Here is an 18,425-nt window from a genome sequence, read left to right as displayed (position 1 = left end):
GCAGCATGACCGGGTGGACTGGGGACAGCCAGGAGTCTTCAGGCCAGGTAGTCCTGAGGCATGGTCCTAGGGCTCAGGTCCTCCGGGAGGAGAGAGAGAGAATTAGAGTGACCCTACTTAAATGAACACAGGACACCAGTTCTTGAGTGTCTCCATTGATCTTAGGTCCTGGCAGTTCTGTGCAGACTCAGGACAACTGAGCTTTGGAGAAGTACGCAGATTCAAAAAGGAGTCCGTAATTTGCTTTCTAATGATCATGATCTTTTCGTCAAAGAAGTTTATGAATTCATCACTGCTGAAGTGAGAGCCATCCTCTCTTGGGGAATGCTGCTTTTTAGTTAGTTTTGCAACAGTATCAAAAATACATTTTGGATTGTTCTCATTCTCCTCAATTAGGTTGGAAAAATAGGATGATCAAGCAGCAGTGAAGGCTCTTCGGTATTGCACGGTACTGTCTTTCCAAGCTAGTCAGAATACTTCCATTTTGGTGGCATGCCATTTTCGTTCCAATTTTCTGGAAGCTTGCTTCAGGGCTCGGGTATTTTCTGTATACCAGGGAGCTAATTTCTTGTGACAAATTATTTTAGTTTTTAGGGGTGTGACTGCGTCTAGAGTATTACGCAAGGTTAAATTTAGATCCTCAGTTAGGTGGTTAACCGATTTTTGTACTCCAACATCCTTGGGTTGGTGGAGGGAGTCTGGAAGGGCATCTAGGAATTTTTGAGTCATCCGAGAATTTATAGCACGGCTTTTGATGATCCTTGGTTGTGGTCTGAGCAGATTATTTTTTGCGATTGCAAACATAATAAGAAGGTGGTCCGATAGTCCAGGATTATGAGGAAAAACATTTAGATCCACAATATTTATTCCACGGAACAAAACTAGATCCAGAGTATGACTGTTGCAATGACTAGGTCCGGAGACATGTTAGACAAAACCAACTGAATCGATGATGCCTCCGTAAGTCTTTTGGAGTGGGTCTGTGGACTTTTCCATGTGAATATTGAAGTCACCAAAAATGTGAATATTGTCTCCCATGACTACAATGTCCGATAGGAATTCAAGGAACTCAGTGATGAATGCTGTATACGGCCCAGGAGGACTGTAAAACAGTAGCTTTAAAAAGTGATTGAGTAGGCTGCATAGATTTCATGACTAGAAGCTCAAAATATGAAAACACTGTCGGAAATGCTAGCAACACCTCTGCCTTTGCAGAGGAGATATGGTCACTAGTGTAACCAGGAGGAGATGCCTCCTTTAACACAGTAAATGTATCAGGCTTGAGCCATGTTTCAGTCAGGCCAATCACATCAAGATTATGATCAGTGATTGACTTGGAAGTGAGGGATCTAACATTAAGTAGCCCTATTTTGAGATGTGAGATATCACAATCTCTTTCAATAATGATATGAATGTTTAGTTTTTCTCAAACTAGATCGAGGCACAGACACAGTCTCAATGGGGATAACTGAATTAAGTGATAATGCATGAGAAGTCAGTGTTTGGAGGATATATTCATTGAGGGCCAGCAAACCGTGCCAATATATCCTCCAACCATCTCTTTCGAGGGCATTATCACTTTTATATAACGAGTTACCAACATATGCAAATCATGATTGACATATTTTCATAAAAAAATATAATTTTGATGAATTTCTTCGTTCTAATTCATCCTTCCACAAGATATAGTCCCGACACAAATCTAGGGTTGCTACCCAAGCCGGCTGGTTGTTCGTTCTATTGGTTCGGTTGCCAGAGACGCGACCCAGTCGTTCAGTCTTTTTGTTCTGTATCTATGGAGCGATCCAGTCGATCGTTCTAAATGTTCCATTGCCAAACTGGCTGGCAACGTTCTTATCCCTTGCTTGCTAGCAAGCCAACTACGGCTAACTTCCAGTCACATCAAAAAGCCAGAATAACAGCAAAGTAGCTGCATTTGTTTAAGCTGTTTTCTAGTGACATTTATTTGGACACATCCATAACAATGAGCTAATAAGGTGCGATTTCACCTGGCATAGAAAATGTGCTCTCTCGTTAGGAAACTGTTGTTCAGGGGAGCTAGCCAACAACACAGATAACACAATCACTTCAAACTGAAGCTGGAAAGATTGCAAACTAACTGCATTTAATTTTGTTTTACCTTTTTCAATTGACATTTCTTTGTATTTATCCATAAAAATGATACCAGCTGATCCATGATTCCGACTGGATGAGAAACGTTGCCTGCCTGTCGGTCTCGTCCCGACTCGTTCATTACTATGGGACAGCTGGAGATCGAATTTGAATATTGAAACAATGTTGCAAATGTCGGAGAGATAGACAGTAAGGTTTATACAAATCTCTGCTGTTGAAAACTAAATGTTAGTCTAAAAGAAATGTGAGATAACGTCTAGATGCTTTTTATAGTGGAGATCAAGTTCATCAATTGCTGGGCTGGGTTGATGGGACAGTGTGTTGCACAGTCAGATGGAACGGAGTAAATAGGCATGTCATAGATTTAGCCGGTGCTAACTTGTGGAATAGACACCGGCTGGAGTGTGGTTTTAACCAATCAGCATTCAGGATCAGACCCACCTGTTCTCTAATTAAGTAATAAGGCATGAGGGGGTGTAGTATATGGCCAATATACCATGGCTAAGGGCTATTCTTACGCACAACGCATCGTGGAGTGCCTGGACACAGCCCTTAGCCATGGTATATTGGCCATATACCACAAACCCTTGAGGTGCCTTATTGCTATTATAAACTGGTTACCAACGTAATTAGAGCAGTAGAAATAAATGTTTTGTCATACCCGTGGTATACGGTCTGATATACATACCATGGCTGTCAGGCAATCAGCATTCAGGGATTGAACCACCCAGTTTATAATGATAAATAATGTTTTGTGTAATTTTGGAGTCACTTTTATTGTAAATAAGAATAGAAAATGTTTCTAAACACTACCATGATTACGGATAGTCCTGAATGAATCGTGAATAATGATCAGTGAGAAAGTTAGACGCACAAATATCATACCCCGAAGACATGCTAACCTCTCACCATTACAATAACAGGGTTAGCATTTTTGGGGGTATGATATTTGTAGCTAGGATAGTACACTCTAACAATTTACCGCTGTTTTCCAGGGAGTCCTGACTTCCATTGAGTCAATAAAAACATTTCTGTGTATTCAAACAAACACATTTCAACTTGACTGTTGCTTTCTGCATGTAATGATTATAATGGAACAATTCACAAATGCAAATATAAAGCATTTAAGACACAACTGTCTCTGTTTTGATTCTGAACAGTCTGTTTTTAGTCCATAAGAAAAGTCAGACGAGGTACACTACATGGCCAAAAGTATGTGGACACCTGCTCGTCGAACATCTCATTCGAAAATCATGGGTATTAATATGGAGTTGGTCCCCCCTTTGCTGGTATAATAGTCTCCACTCTTCTGGGAAGGCTTTCCTCTAGATGTTGGAACATTGCTACGGGGACTTGCTTCCATTCAGCCACAAGAGCATTCGGGCACTGATGTTGGGCGATTAGGCCTGGCTCGCAGTCGGTGTTCCAATTCATCCCAGAGGTGTTCAATAGGGTTGAGGTCAGGGTTCTATGCAAGCCAGTAAACTTTTCCACACCGATCTCGACAAACCATTTCTGTATGGACCTCGCTTTGTGCACGGGGGAATTGTCATGCTGAAACAGGAAAGGGCCTTCCCCAAACTGTTGCCACAAAGTTGGAAGCACAGAATCATCTAGAATGTCATTGTATGCTGTAGTGTTGCCATGCGTTTGATGCCATTCCATTTGCTCCGTTCCAGACATTTATTATGAGCCGTCCTCCCCTCAACAGCCTCCACTGTCCTCTACAATGAGCTCTGTTTCCTTTTATGAATCAAGGTATGACATGGTGGTGTCACTGGTTGTGCTGTCTTAGTTTTTTCAGAGCTGTTTCCTGTTTCTCACCCCACTGCCATGGAACATCCTTCTTTGTAAGCTACCGTAGTGGCACAGTGAGGATGGCATAATCCTGGATGAAATCTGAGCAGTAGTTGGCCATGACGGAGAAGACTCATTATTTGACTTGCATTTTGGGGATTGCAGGCCTGGTAAATGGCAGTGACTTTTTTTTCGGGTCAGCTGAGATACCGCCAGCAGAGAAGATGAAAACAGAGAACTTTGGAACACTACTCTCAGGCTGTTATTGTGGTCAGCTTGTGTTGCTACATACACAATGATGTTGTCGCCGAGGTTTTTCACACCTGCAGTGCCTTGGCGTGTCTGACAGCATTCTGGAACACCTCTGCAGCTGGAGAGATACCAAATTTCAATGGTTTATACCTCCTCAGGCCGAGATGAGTGGTGAACGTGGGGAATATCTGCTGGTGTAGTTCAAGTTGGTGATATCCAGCTTTTAGATCGAGCTTGGAAAACACTGTGGTTCTGTTGAGTTTGTGGATGATGTTGTCCATGGTGTGATGTGACATTCACGTAGAATGGCTGTATTGGCTTTGTGCTTGTCTGCCCAGACTCTGGGTCCTTGGGCTTTGAGGGTCTCACGATGGGGGGAGACCCAGGGTTTAGGCCCTGCCACCCCACTGGGCAAAAACCGATTGAATCAACGTTGTTTCCACGTCATTTCAACCAAATTTAATGTGATACTTTAAATAAACATGGAACACTGATTGGATTGGAAAATAGTCATCAACGTAAGCGAATTTCTTATTTTTTTTCACCCAACTTTTAACCTAAATCCAATGACATGGTGAAATGTTTTGTTGATTTTTTTACGTTGAATTCACATTAGTTGACGACTCAGTCAAATGTAAATCAAGACTAGACGTTGAACTGATGTCTTTGCCCAGTGGGACCATCTCAACAATGTCATCAGTCTCCAGTGCTTATAGCTTGTCTTCAACTTTTTTTTTCGGATGTGGAAGGGCACGCCCCTGTGTGGTTGGCACGTGGGCTGGACTTCGGTGTCTGTGTGTAGTTTCACCTGGGAATCTTTCACCGCTCCAATTCCATTGAACATTCTGGGTGGTTGTCCACAAGTTCATCTGCCGCTGTGCGCTGGACTGGTGAGGAAGACTTCGTTACTTTCGTTAAAGCCTATTTATTTTTGTTACAAGCCGTGTTTCGTTAAAGCCTGTGTAAAGTTCATTTGTTTCAATGTACCGGTAGGCACCTGCGGCTTATAGACATGTGAGGCTTATTTATGTTCAAAATAATATATATTTTTTTAATTCAGTGGGTGCGGCTTATATTCAGGTGCGCTTAATAGTCCGGAAATTACGGTAATAGGACAAACGTCTGGCAATAACAGCGAGTTTTCAATGTTCCCCTCACCACTCAGACCACTCCCAGACAGCCCTAGCAAAATTCTTGCTTAAGAAATTGCTCTTGCTAAGAAGCTATTTTGTTTCTTTTTGACCATTTTGATTGTTTCTATCACAGTAAGGTACTTATTCATTGCTACCCAGAAATGGTTTGATATTGAGGTAAAAGTGGCTGCATTGGACCTTTTAAGCAATTAACATTCCATCATGGTTATGTGTGGCTCAGTTGGTAGAGCATGGTGTTTGCAACGCCAGGGTTGTGGGTTCGATTCCCATGGGGGACCAGTACGGAGAAAAAAATGTATGAAATGTATGCATTCACTACTGTAAGTCGCTCTGGATAAGAGCGTCTGCTAAATGAGTAAAATGTAAATGTAATGTAAATGAAGACGGAGTCAATTATCTTGCTCAGGCTTAGCTCCGTAGTTGTGTGGTAGCTTAGCCGGGAGTAGCCATCGCCTTGAATGACATAGAATGTGCTCGGAGTGTTCTTGTCTCTTGCCTCTACATTGCATGTGAGTGCACCAGCAATGGGCAGTGGGTTTGTGGAGCCGTATCAAAAGAACTTGATTTTGGCTGGGCTGAGCTGCGGCCGTGGCTTAAGTGTATTGAAAACTACCTGTGATCATGTTCACTGCAGCCCCATCAGAACTACTACTCTGACACCATTTAGCTGAATGTGTGTCCGTGGTTGTCTAACACTTGTCACTGCTCACTGCTTGATGAATCTCGCCTCGCATTTTCACGGTGTGTTGCACTTACGTGGTTAACTTTCTGCCGTGATCTGTGTTGTTTAGCATTGTCTCTGGTGTCTGTGTGCTGCTCCTGTTTTGGTTTTGATCGACACTGCTTTGAAAAGTGATTTTGTTTCCCACAAGCTTTGCACTCTTTTCCTCTTGCCGGACAGTCCCCAGTATGTGTGTATTTGCCTCTATTGGTTGTTTGATCTAACCCTTTCTGTGCACTTGTTGTGTGCTTCTGATGCACTGTATTGACTACAGCAGCCGAGCACTGTTCTATGCCTGTTGCCTGGATTTCAGATAGTTCCAGCGATCTCCTGTGATCGAGAGGGGCTGTTAGTCATGTCAGGCTCTCTCAGTGCTCTTCTGTGCATGTGACGTGGTGAGGTTGGACCCAGGTGCAGAGAAGAGACCAGACAAGGAATCTGTGGTTAAGGATAAACATAATACTTTACTGAGAAACGGTAGTCGCAGGATCACCGTACACTTGAAAAACAACAAACACTATGTCTCAAACTCACTCAGGAAACAAACGCACCCAGTAAACAATTCAAGCTTCTGCAAAGGACCACAGAAAACAGACCTCTTTTAAAAGGGACACAATCATGAAATATCAAGACACACCTGAGTCCAATAAAAGTCTCTAGGGTGGTCTCTGCCGCCCTCTGGTGCCAGGAGGAACCACGACAGCGCAGCCTGGACGAGGTACAGCTCTGAATCAATTGTTCTTTCATCTCCATGTCAATGTCTGCAAACTCAAAGTTATTTGCTAACATGCAAAGTCTGTTGTGGTAAGTATCTAGGCTCTCGCCTACTTCTTGATCATGACTCACCGTTCCATTACAATACACATTAGAGTAATAGAACGAAGACGTCTTATGTAAGGGGGAGGTTTGTTAAGAGCCCCGACGCTCGGTCTGAACATTAACAAGCATTCCTTGGAGTATAGTTTTGGAAGAACCTGATCTTTCATACCAGCGAGAAATGATTTTCAAAAAACAAAAGGTTAAATTGATGCACACGACAATATCGCCATGTTACAGCTCGTGTTTACGGAAAACAGACGGAAGACAGAATCGACTACCTATGCTAATTAGCTATCTGTGTCTCCTAACACCTGTGTGTAAACGGAAGACGGATGCCTCAAACGTGCTGTTACTGAAAAATACTGTTGGCTGCAACTGTGTTAAAACCAGTTTTTATTTTACTTATTTTTATTTCACCTTTATTTCACCTGGTAGGCCAATTGAGAACAAGTTCTCATTTACAACTGCGACCTGGCCAGTTAACATGAAGTCTATTATGCACTTGTGAAATTATTTTGATGTGATTGTTCCCATCATGTTGCTCAGTTGGTAGAGTATGGTACTTCCAACCCCAAGGTTGGGGGTTCAATTCCCACGGACCAATACGAAAGCGTACGAAAATGTATGCACTCACTATTGTAAGTCGCTCTGGATAAGAGTGTCTACTAAAATGTCAATGTGAAAGTAGGAAGATTTATGTTTCCCGAACCATACCGCAATTGAGAATCGATTCACTTTTATATGGAGTATTTGGCTGTTTTTTTGGCTGCTTCGAGAGCCAAACAGAACATGTAAGATCCTTGGACTATAAGGATTAACATTAGGTTCCTTTAGTCCATTATTGGACTTCTTGCCCTGCTGCTGAGTGGCTTCACTTAATATATTGGTACTGAACGTTCTTTTTCAGTTTTGTGTCTGCATACTTATCTGCCTCTACCGCGAATGTGTCGCAAATGTCATGTGCTCGTTCTCCTTTTAAGTGCAACAACAGTGCTTTCAGCCTAGCATCGCTGGTCATTTTCATGGCTATGGTGTAATGTTAGAATATCTGCACCTATTTATTCCAACGGGGCCCAACGGAACTAGGGTCACTTTCAGTTTTAAACAGTGCGATTGCTAGCGCCATTTCAATGTCCTTTTAGCTAGCTACCAGCTTGTTAGCTTGCAAGCGTTAGCGTGCTAGCATAGCTTGCTGATCACGAGTGAAAATCCTTTACTTGCTCGGAAGTAAAATTCAGTTCAATGTTTGTTTTCTTGCTGTAATCCATCTCATGTTTAATCCTCGTTGCTATTGTAATATTCCATATGCATGAATAATAAAGTAATGTCCAGACACAGTTCAGTTGATGGTCGTTTATCTAGAAGCGTTGCATGGTTGACACACACATGTTCAGTGGTTGACTGACAACCATAAATTGTAGTACTATGGCTCTACCATGAGGTGTCGTATTACACTAGTGTCGTCATAAACAGTGTAATCAATGTTACTGCACTGTCGGACCTAGAACATTACATGAATGTGTGTCTGTGTGTGCGTATTCCAACTCAATGTGTTCGTGTGCATACGTGTGCGTGCATGCTCGCCTAAGAGTGTCTGCACGCCCATGCGCATGTGCAGGTGAGGTGCCAATCAGCAGGTGCCCTGGCTGGCGGTCGTCAACTGGGCCTATCACGTTGCCATGAACACAGTTGTGCCCCTGCTTCCCCACTGTTCCCTTGGGGACCTCAATGTCCCCCTGGGACCTGCCCCATCACTCTCTGTCTGTCAGCTGTTCTCCCTCTCCCTCTCTCTCAATTCAATTTAAGGGCTTTATTGGCATGGGAAACATATGTTTTCATTGCCAAAGCAAGTGAAATAGATAATAAACAAAAGGGAAATAAACAATAACAAATCTCTCTCCACCTACTGTCAACTGCCGTTCTCTCTCTCTCTTGATTTATCATTCCTCTCCCTCTTATCTCTTTCCTTTTTCCCCCTCTTCCTCCATCTTTCTCTCTCACTTGTCCATCTCTCCCTCCCTACATCAATATTTCTCTAGCCATCTCTCACAAAGACAAGACATCTTTGGATTTCAAATCAGTAGTATACGTTTATTTAAGGATAAAGTCGTATTTATATCCTTGTGGCAGTGAAGGGCCATTGGCTAAATACAGAAGATGTACAGCATCTGTGTCAGTAGAGCACGCTGAGTGTCTTGAGGGACACAGTCTACGAACGCTCTAGATACTGAACCAGTACAATTCCAGACTTTGCCAGTTCATAGAAAAGGGAGAATAAATTGAGTCCAATGGAGCCTTTTTTCACTGACCTAACTTTATCTATATATATATTTTGCATGTCTGCCCATAGCCTCTCAAAGGTACTGTCCCAAATGGGACCCTATTCCCTAGTGCACTACTTTTGGGGCCCATAGGGCTCTGGTCAAAAGTAGTGCGCTATATAGGGAACAGGGTGCCATTTGGGACGTGGCCTTTGAGAGGCTATGGGCAGATATGTCTGTGGAGTAAGACAAAGACAGACATATACAGTTGAAGTCGGAAGTTTACATACACCTTAGCCAAATACATTTAAACTCCGTTTTTCACAATTCCTGACATTTCATCCTAGTAAAAATTCCCTGTCTTAGGTCAGTTAGGATCACCACTTCATTTTAAGAATGTGGAATGTCAGAATAATAGTAGAGAGAGTGTCACGACTTCCGCCGAGGTCAGTCCCTCTCCTTGTTCGGGCGGCGTTTTTTTGAGTAAAGTACATTGCTCACTCATTTTGCTCTCTTGCGCCTGACTTCATGCACCAGCTACACTCACCTTCTGACAGAGAGTGATTTATTTCAGCTTTTATTTGTTTCATCACATTCCCAGTGGGTCAGAAGTTTGCATACACTCAATTAGTATTTGGTAGCATTGCCTTTAAATTGTTTCACTTGGGTCAAATGTTTCGGGTAGCCTTCCACAACATTCCCACAATAAGTTGGGTGAATTTTGGCCCATTCCTCCTGACAGAGCTGGTGTAACTGAGTCAGGTTTGTAGGCCTCCTTGCTCGCACACACTTTTTCAGTTCTGCCCACAAATTTTCTATAGGATTGAGGTCAGGGCTTTGTGATGGCCACCAATACCTTGACTATGTTGTCCTTAAGCCATTTTGCCACAACTTTGGAAGTATGCTTGGGGTCATTGTCCATTTGGAAGACCCATTTGTGACCAAGCTTTAACTTCCTTGAGATGTTGCTTCAATCTATCCACATAATTTTCCTACCTCATGATGCAATCTATTTTGTGAAGTGCACCAGTCCCTCCTGCAGCAAAGCACCCCCACAACATGCTGCTGCCACCCCCGTGCTTCACAGTTGGGATGGTGTTCTTCGGCTTGCAAGCCTCCCCCTTTTTCCTCCAAACATAACGATGGTCATTATGGCAAAACAGTTCTATTTTTGTTTCATCAGACCAGAGGACATTTCTCCAAAAGTATGATCTTCATCCCCATGTGCAGTTGCAAACCGTAGTCTGGCTTTTTTTATGGCGGTTTTGGAGCAGTGGCTTCTTCCTTGCTGAGCGGCCTTTCAGATTATGTCCATATAGGACTCGTTTTACTGTGGATATAGATACTTTTGTACCTGTTTCCTCCAGCATCTTCACAAGGTCCTTTGCTGTTGTTCTTGGATTGATTTGTACTTTTCGCACCAACGTATGTTCATCTCTAGGAGATAAAACGTGTCTCCTTCTTGAGCGGTATGATGGCTGCATGGTCCCATGGTGTTTATACTTGCGTACTATTGTTTGTACAGAAGAACGTGGTACCTTCAGGCGTTTGGAAATTGCTCCCAAGGATGAACCAGGCTTGTAGAGGTCTACAATTCTTTTTTGGAGGTCTTGGCTGATTTCTTTTGATTTTACCATGATGTCAAGCATAGGGGCACAGCGTTTGAAGGTAGGACTTGAAATACATCCACATAATACATATTACTTTACCTTAAAAAAACATATACTATAGTGCAGTTTGTATAGTGCAGTTTGATAGTGCAGTTTAAGGCGATTTTACAGTTAACAACTGTAGCTATTTCACATGCTGATATTGACTTTGGTATTACTGAGTTATCATTGGCTAGAACTTGAATTGCTAGGGGGCTGGCCCACGTGGAGGAAAATGTAGGGAAAATGGCGCAGCACAGCTTTCAAACTAGGGATTTCATGGCTGATCGAGGTAAGACAGTAATTCTACTAATACATTATTCATGTATGAATTACACATTGATACAGCCAGCCCATTGCGGGATGTTTATAAAATACTTAATAATCACCAAAGTTCCGGAGCATGCCTTTAAAGGAAAAATACACCCAAAATCACTAATTCCTATAATTTACAGTGTTATTATTGTGTTGTTATTACAGTGTTGTTATTTAAAAAAAGTGAAGTAGAACAAAAACACACAAGAAATGTTAATAAGAAGAACAGGCGAAAGTATGTAAGCTATATACAGGGTCAGTTCCAGGATCAGTGCCAATACCATTTGACAATACCATATTTACTATGTGCAGGGATACTGGAGTGGTAGGGTTAGATACAGTTTGTACAGTCAGGTCCATAAATATTTGGACATTGACCAAGTTATTATTATTTTAGCTGTTTACCACAGCATATTAGAGTTGAAATTAAACAATGAATATGAGCTGAATGTGCACACTTTCAGCTTTAGTTTGAGGGTATTTACATCCAAATTGGGTGAACGGTGTAGAAATTACAGCACTTTTTCTATGTGGTCCCCCATTTTTAAGGGACCAAAAGTAATTGGACAATTGGCTGCTCAGCTGTTCCATGGCCAGGTGTGTTATTCCCTGATTAGTTCATTTACAAGTAAGCAGATAAAAGGTCTAGAGTTGATTTCAAGTGTGGCATTTGCATTTGGAATCTGTTGCTGTTAACCCTCAATATGAAGTCCGAAGAGCTGTCACTGCCAGTGAAGCAAGCCATCATTAGGCTGACAAATCCAAACAAACCCATCAGAGACAGCTAAAACATTAGGTGTGGCCAAATCAACTATTTGGTACATTCTTAAAAAGAAAGAGCGCACTGTTGAGCTCAGGAACACCAAAAGGCCCGGAAGACCACAGAAAACAACTGGATGACAGAATAATTCTTTCCCTGGTGAAGAAAAACCCCTTCACAACAGTTGGCCAGATCAAGGACATCCTCCAGGAGGTAGGTGTATCTTTGTCAAAGTCAACAATCAAGAGAAGACTTCACCAGAGTAAATACAGAGGGTTTACCACAAGATATAAACCACTAGTAAGACTCAAAAACAGGAAGACCAGATTAGAGTTTGCCAAAAAAAAATCAAAAAAAGCATATACAGTGAATTCTGAAGTGTTTAGGGCTGTATTATCTGCTCAGATTCAGCCAAATGCATCAAAACCCATTGGACAGCGCTTCACAGTGCAGATGGACAATGACCCGACGCGTACTGAGAAAACAACCCAATAGTTTTTTAAGGCAAAGAAGTGGAATGTTCTGCAATGGCCAAGTAAATCACCTTACCTGAAACCAATTGAGCATGCATTTCACTTGCTGAAGACAAAACTGAAGGCAAAACGCCCCAAAAACAAACAGGAACTGAAGACAGCTGCAGTAAAGGCCTGGCAGAGCATCACCAGGGAAGAAACCCAGCATCTGGTGATGACTATGGGTTCCAGACTTCAGGCAGTCATTGAGTGCAAAGGATTTGCAACCAAGTATTAAAACTCACAATTTAATTTATGATTACCTTGGTACGTCCAATTACTTTTGAGCCATTAAAACTGGGGGGCTATGTTTAAAAATGGTTGTAATTCCTACACGGTTCACACAATCATTTTGATAAAACCCTTCAGTTAAAGATGGTCTACACTTTAAAGCACATCTTGGTTGTTCCGTTTCAAGTCCATTGTGGTGGCGTACAGAGGCAAAATGATGCAAATTGTGTCACTGTTCAAGTACTTATGGACCTGACTGTATAGGGGTAATGTGACTAGACATCAGAATATATGATAAACAGAGAAGCAGCAGCTTGTGTGTGTGTGTTTAGAGTCAGCATGAATGTGTGTGGGTGTTATGTTAATGTGAACAAATTGTGTGTTCGAGTGAGTATGTAGAGTGTGCATAGTCAGAGCAAAAATTTAAATAAAACAGAAGGTTCAATGCACATAGTCTGTGTAGCCATTTTGTTAGCTATGTAGCAGTGTCATGGCTTGGGGATAGAAGCTGTTCAGGAGCCTGTTGGTGTCAGACTTGTTGGTACGGTACCGCTTGCCATGCGGAAGCAGAGAGAACATTCTATGGCTTGGGTGGCTGGAGTCTTAAGTCGACTGCAAAACCCACAATGCAATAGCTAGCACACAATAATACCAAAGTCAATATCAGCATGTGAAGTAGCTATAGCAGTTAGCTGTAAAATCTCCTTAACAAACTGCACTATCAATTTAGGAGTTTACAATCTCACCATATTCAACCTGCAAACCTGGTCTTATAGACTAGACGTAACATTTATTTTGTATTTTTTTATTTCACCTTTAGTTAACCAGGTAGGCCAGTTGAGAACAAGTTGTCATTTACAACTGCGACCTGGCCAAGATAAAGCAAAGCAGTGCGACAAAACAACAACATAGTAAATGTAAATCTGAGAAACTCAAATTGGTACGATATGTTACGTTTGGTATGGTTACACAAGATAGATGGTTATTTAAGGCAACAACAAAAAAAGTAGGGTGGTTGGTCGTATTATAACGCGAATGTCTAGCAACCCAAAAGTTGCGAGTTTGAATCTTATCACTGACAACTTTAGCATTTTAGCTAATTACCAACTGTTCAACTACTTAGCATGTTAGCTAACAAATTAATACATACCATACGTAACATACTAAATGGAGTATCTCAGATTTACGTACAGACTAATATAAATACGAATGCTTTGAGACCAGATTGAGCATTGTGATAATAATTAATAGAAAGATGACTTTTAGATGGTGAAAATGTATTTCGCGCGTCAGATTTCAGTACTGGCCGATGTCATAACGCGGGATGTTATCTTCTCGCTCGAATGAGCCATTGATTATATTTTTGTGATAATCCCGACATCTAGAAATTTGTCATTTAACAGAGGTTCACCATATTTCTCCTATTTTTCTGATTCAGTCCGTGGTGTTTAGCTTAGTGCTGTTACGAACTTCAGACATCGATCTGCAGGTGCTGGAAAGGGTTAGGCTTAGGGGAAAGGTAACATGCAAAGTAGTTGCAAAGTAGCGAAAAAGTAGTAAGTAGTTGAAAAGGTGCTAAAATGCTAAATTTGTCAGTTGCAAAATTTGAATCCGCAACCTTTGGGTTGCTAGACGTTCACGTTATACGCCAACCAGCCACCCACTCGATTTTTTTGACTGAAGTAACCATCTGTCTTATGTAACCATACCAAACGTAACATATCATACTAATTTGAGTGTTTCGGATTTACGTTTACTATGTTACATCCAGTCTATGAGACCAGGCTGCAATGCTATGTCATGCCGGCTGTATTTCTGCCTGTGTGAACGGCAAGAGTTCAGATACACATGAAAACATTAAATGACCCCAGGAATCGATAGAACATTGCTCCGAGATGCACAAATACGATATAACATTCCAAATGGGTGACTCTTTCCTTTAATTTGAACCTCCTCACAGCAGGAAAATAATCCAGCAGCCACAGGAAATGTGAATAATTATGTGGATTTTGATTCATCTACATTTTTGTAGGGGTTAATCCCTTTTTCGTGAGGGCAAATCAAGTCTCTCTCGCTTTCCACCCATCACTAAGTCCACTCATTCCATTCCTCATTCATTCAGCTCAACATGTTGGAATGCATCTGTCCATCCTTTCCACTGGCTTTTCACAGTGTTTCTTCTGTCCACATTTCTCTTTTCTTATATTTTTTTGTGCTCTCTCTCGCTTTTTATCTCTCTCTCTCTCTCTCTCTGTCTCTCTCTCTCTGTCTCTCTCTCTCTCTGCCTGTTACTGCGACTATTTCTCGCTTATCTTATGCTTTATTTTCCTATGGTTTTCCCTTTCTCCTTTCTCTCCCACCCATCTCTCCCTTTCCTCCCTCTCTCCTCTCTCCCTCTCTCCAGTGTGTACGTCTCGCTGTCAGAAGTTCCTGATCTCGCGTGTGGGCGAGGACTGGATCTTTCTCATCCTACTGGGTCTGGTCATGGCCCTGGTCAGCTGGGTGATGGACTATGCTATCGCTTTTTGTCAGCAAGGTGAGAGAGGGATGAAGTGGGAAGGAGAGGGAGGGAGGGAGATATTCCTGGGTCTACTCATGACCCTGGTCAGCTGGGTGATGGACTATGCTATCGCCTTCTGTCAGCATGATGAGCAAGAGGGAGAGTGAGAGAGAGAGAGAGGGGTAGGTAGGGCGGGCGGGCGGGAGAGAGAGAGAGAGGGATATATTCTTGGGTGAAGTCATGGCCCTGGTCACAGTGGTCAGCTAAGTGATGTACTAGGCCATAGCCTAGGCTCTAAGGGAATGGAAGGAGAGAGAGAAAGAGAGAACGGGACAGAGGGAGGGAGAAAGAGAGAACGGGACAGAGGGAGGGAGAAAGAGAGAACGGGACAGAGGGAGGGAGAAAGAGAGAACGGGACAGAGGGAGGGAGAAAGAGAGAACGGGACAGAGGGAGGGAGAAAGAGAGAACGGGACAGAGGGAGGGAGAAAGAGAGAACGGGACAGAGGGAGGGAGAAAGAGAGAACGGGACGGAGGGAGGGAGAAAGAGAGAACGGGACAGAGGGAGGGAGAAAGAGAGAACGGGACAGAGGGAGGGAGAAAGAGAGAACGGGACGGAGGGAGGGAGAAAGAGAGAACGGGACGGAGGGAGGGAGAAAGAGAGAACGGGACGGAGGGAGGGAGAAAGAGAGAACGGGACGGAGGGAGGGAGAAAGAGAGAACGGGACGGAGGGAGGGAGAAAGAGAGAACGGGACAGAGGGAGGGAGAAAGAGAGAACGGGACGGAGGGAGAAAGAGAGAACGGGACGGAGGGAGGGAGAAAGAGAGAACGGGACAGAGGGAGGGAGAAAGAGAGAAAGGTAGCTGGCGTGAGAGCGAGAGAGATATTCCAAGCCCCCCTAGTGTAAAAAAAGTTTATTTAATTGGTTTTATGTGTCTCTGTGTGTCTGTGCAGCTCAGAAGTGGATGTACGGGGGACTGGACAGTAACATGCTCCTGCAGTACCTGGCATGGGTCACCTACCCAGTGGTGCTCATCACTTTCTCAGCAGGGTTCACACAGATACTGTCTCCGCAGGCTGTGGGTAAGAGACACACCCACGCTCAAGTGTGACACACACACACATACACACACACGCAAGTGCATGAATGGGCACGCAGACACACACACATGTACTCTCTCATTCAATTTCACCTCACACCTAAATTCATTGCTAATCATGCACACTCATATATGTAAATACCTCATGCATACAGAATGAAACACTGTGCATGATTGTTTAAAGGTCACAGATGTATGGGGTGGACTCAGTTCATAAGAGTAGTTGGCAAAGGTTATACAACTTCAGGACATCCTTGACTATATCCTTGAAACCGCTAGTACTGACAGCCTTGAATACATACATAATCTTGAAGTTGACGCATGAATATACATTTTACTCCCCTTCCTTCTCTCCCCCTCCTCCGGCCCTCTCCTCTCCCACCTCTGCTATTCCTCCTTTCTCTCCTCCTCTTTCTCAGGTTCGGGTATCCCAGAGATGAAGACCATTCTGAGAGGTGTAGTGCTGAAGGAATATCTCACCTTTAAAACCTTTGTGGCCAAAGTTATCGGGTTGACCTGTGCTCTGGGCAGTGGCATGCCCCTGGGAAAGGAGGTGGGAAACCCCTAGTGGACTGTTACGGAATGAAAGGGAAATGTTTGAAATTCCTGGGCCCGTATTTATCAAGCATCTCAGAGTATAAGTGCTGATCTAGGAGCAGTTTTGCCTTTAGATCATAATGAATAAGGTTATGGACAGGGGGCGACCTGATCCTATTTCAGAAGTCCTACTCTGAGAGGCTTTATGAATACGGGCCCCGATCTGAAATTGGTTTAGTTCTGCTTTTTTCTCTCCCTTTCCCCCTCCCTCATCCTATAACCCCTACCCCTCCATCTCTCTCTCTCTCTCTCTCCTCCGATCTCTCTCTCAGGGCCCGTTCGTTCATGTAGCCAGTCTCTGTGCAGCCCTCCTGAGCAAGTTCTTGGCTGCCTTGTTTGGTGGAATCTACAAGGTGAGAGACCCCCCCCCCCCCCACACACACACACCCTAACCTTTAACCCTTCACACATGCTTACTCCCACTCAATTTGGTTTAGTATCTGTGTGATACCTGTCTGATCAGCCTGCCACCCCTCCAGGACCCACTCTCACCTCCACTCATCTGAGTCCAACCCTGGGCTCCAGTCTGAGGTTACTTTCTCTGCCATACACCACCCAAGACTTGGAGGAGGAAAAGGAGGAGGAGGAGAACAAGGAGGGGGGGGGGGAAAGGGAGATGAAGGAAGAAAGTGTCAAGTCAGCAAGAGTCAAATAAGACTGTCTACTTTATAGAGCTTCCATATTGATCCGTGTCAGCGCTCAATCCATTTGAACCAAGTCATTATAAGAGATTGCATTTACTTTCTGTCCCAAAAAAACTAAGCAATGACACATTAAAGAGAATATCCCAGAAGATTTTGGTCTCTGCTTTTCTTCATTTTAACTCTTAGGTACTCACTCGGATTTCTGTCTTTTCCCACTTACTGCTTAAGGAAGAGCCCTTTGAGGGAAACAAGGTACGAGTGCACGTGTGTCTGAGTATGTGCACGTATCAGAGTTTCCACGTTTCATGTACACATGTTGGAGCGTCATGTGAGCATCATTCCATTTCTAATCGAGAGTTTTTATGATATTCTATGTGAATGGCACATGACATCACCCTTCATGTTATTCCGTTCATTCTAGCATTCCTCTCTGATTCCATTGTATTCCAATGCCCTTGGCCTTCCCTCTTTACCAGAAATGTGTATATTTGTATGTGTGTTTACATGTATGTATGTATTTATGTACTATGTGTGCTTGCACATACGTGTGTGTTCCTATTCCTACAGAATGAGCTGAGGAACACTGAGATGCTATCAGCAGCATGTGCAGTGGGGGTAGGCTGCTGCTTCGCTGCCCCCATTGGAGGTAATTAGAATATACTTAGGGTGAGAAATACAATAAAGGAAAGAATGGTGTTACTGCAAAAGGGATTTTGTGTGTGTGTGTGTGTCGCAGGTGTGCTCTTCAGCATTGAGGTAACGTCTACGTTCTTTGCGGTGAGGAACTACTGGAGAGGCTTCTTCGCTGCCACCTTCAGCGCCTTCATCTTCAGAGTACTGGCTGTGTGGAACCAGGACGAAGGTGAGGAGGTGTGTGTGTGAGTGTGTGTAAGGGGAAGGGCTTTGGGTCTAGGTCACTGAGTCAATAGTTAGTCGGAGGTGACTCATGTTATTCCTCTCCTATTTCTCTTTCTCTCTCTT

At 43.2% G+C, this 18,425-nt stretch overlaps 1 protein-coding gene across 1 annotated transcript in view; it reads left to right on the top strand.

The window, feature by feature from the left end:
• clcn2a (chloride channel, voltage-sensitive 2a) overlaps positions 1-18,425 on the top strand; it is a 43,243-nt gene that overhangs the window by 4,156 nt on the left and 20,662 nt on the right. The window contains exons 2-8 of the mRNA XM_082960815.1: positions 15,009-15,140; positions 16,058-16,186; positions 16,623-16,756; positions 17,073-17,153; positions 17,673-17,696; positions 18,012-18,090; positions 18,181-18,306. Coding sequence (XP_082816941.1) covers positions 15,009-15,140; positions 16,058-16,186; positions 16,623-16,756; positions 17,073-17,153; positions 17,673-17,696; positions 18,012-18,090; positions 18,181-18,306 — 705 coding nt within the window. The remainder of the gene's footprint in view (positions 1-15,008; positions 15,141-16,057; positions 16,187-16,622; positions 16,757-17,072; positions 17,154-17,672; positions 17,697-18,011; positions 18,091-18,180; positions 18,307-18,425) is intronic.

The sequence above is a fragment of the Salmo salar genome, chromosome 14 (assembly GCF_965601325.2).
Source record: "Salmo salar chromosome 14, fSalSal1, whole genome shotgun sequence".
Classification (NCBI taxonomy): Eukaryota; Metazoa; Chordata; class Actinopteri; order Salmoniformes; family Salmonidae; genus Salmo; species Salmo salar.
The sequence above is the reverse complement of the archived record's forward strand: the minus strand, read 5'-3'. Positions and strand labels throughout refer to the sequence as shown.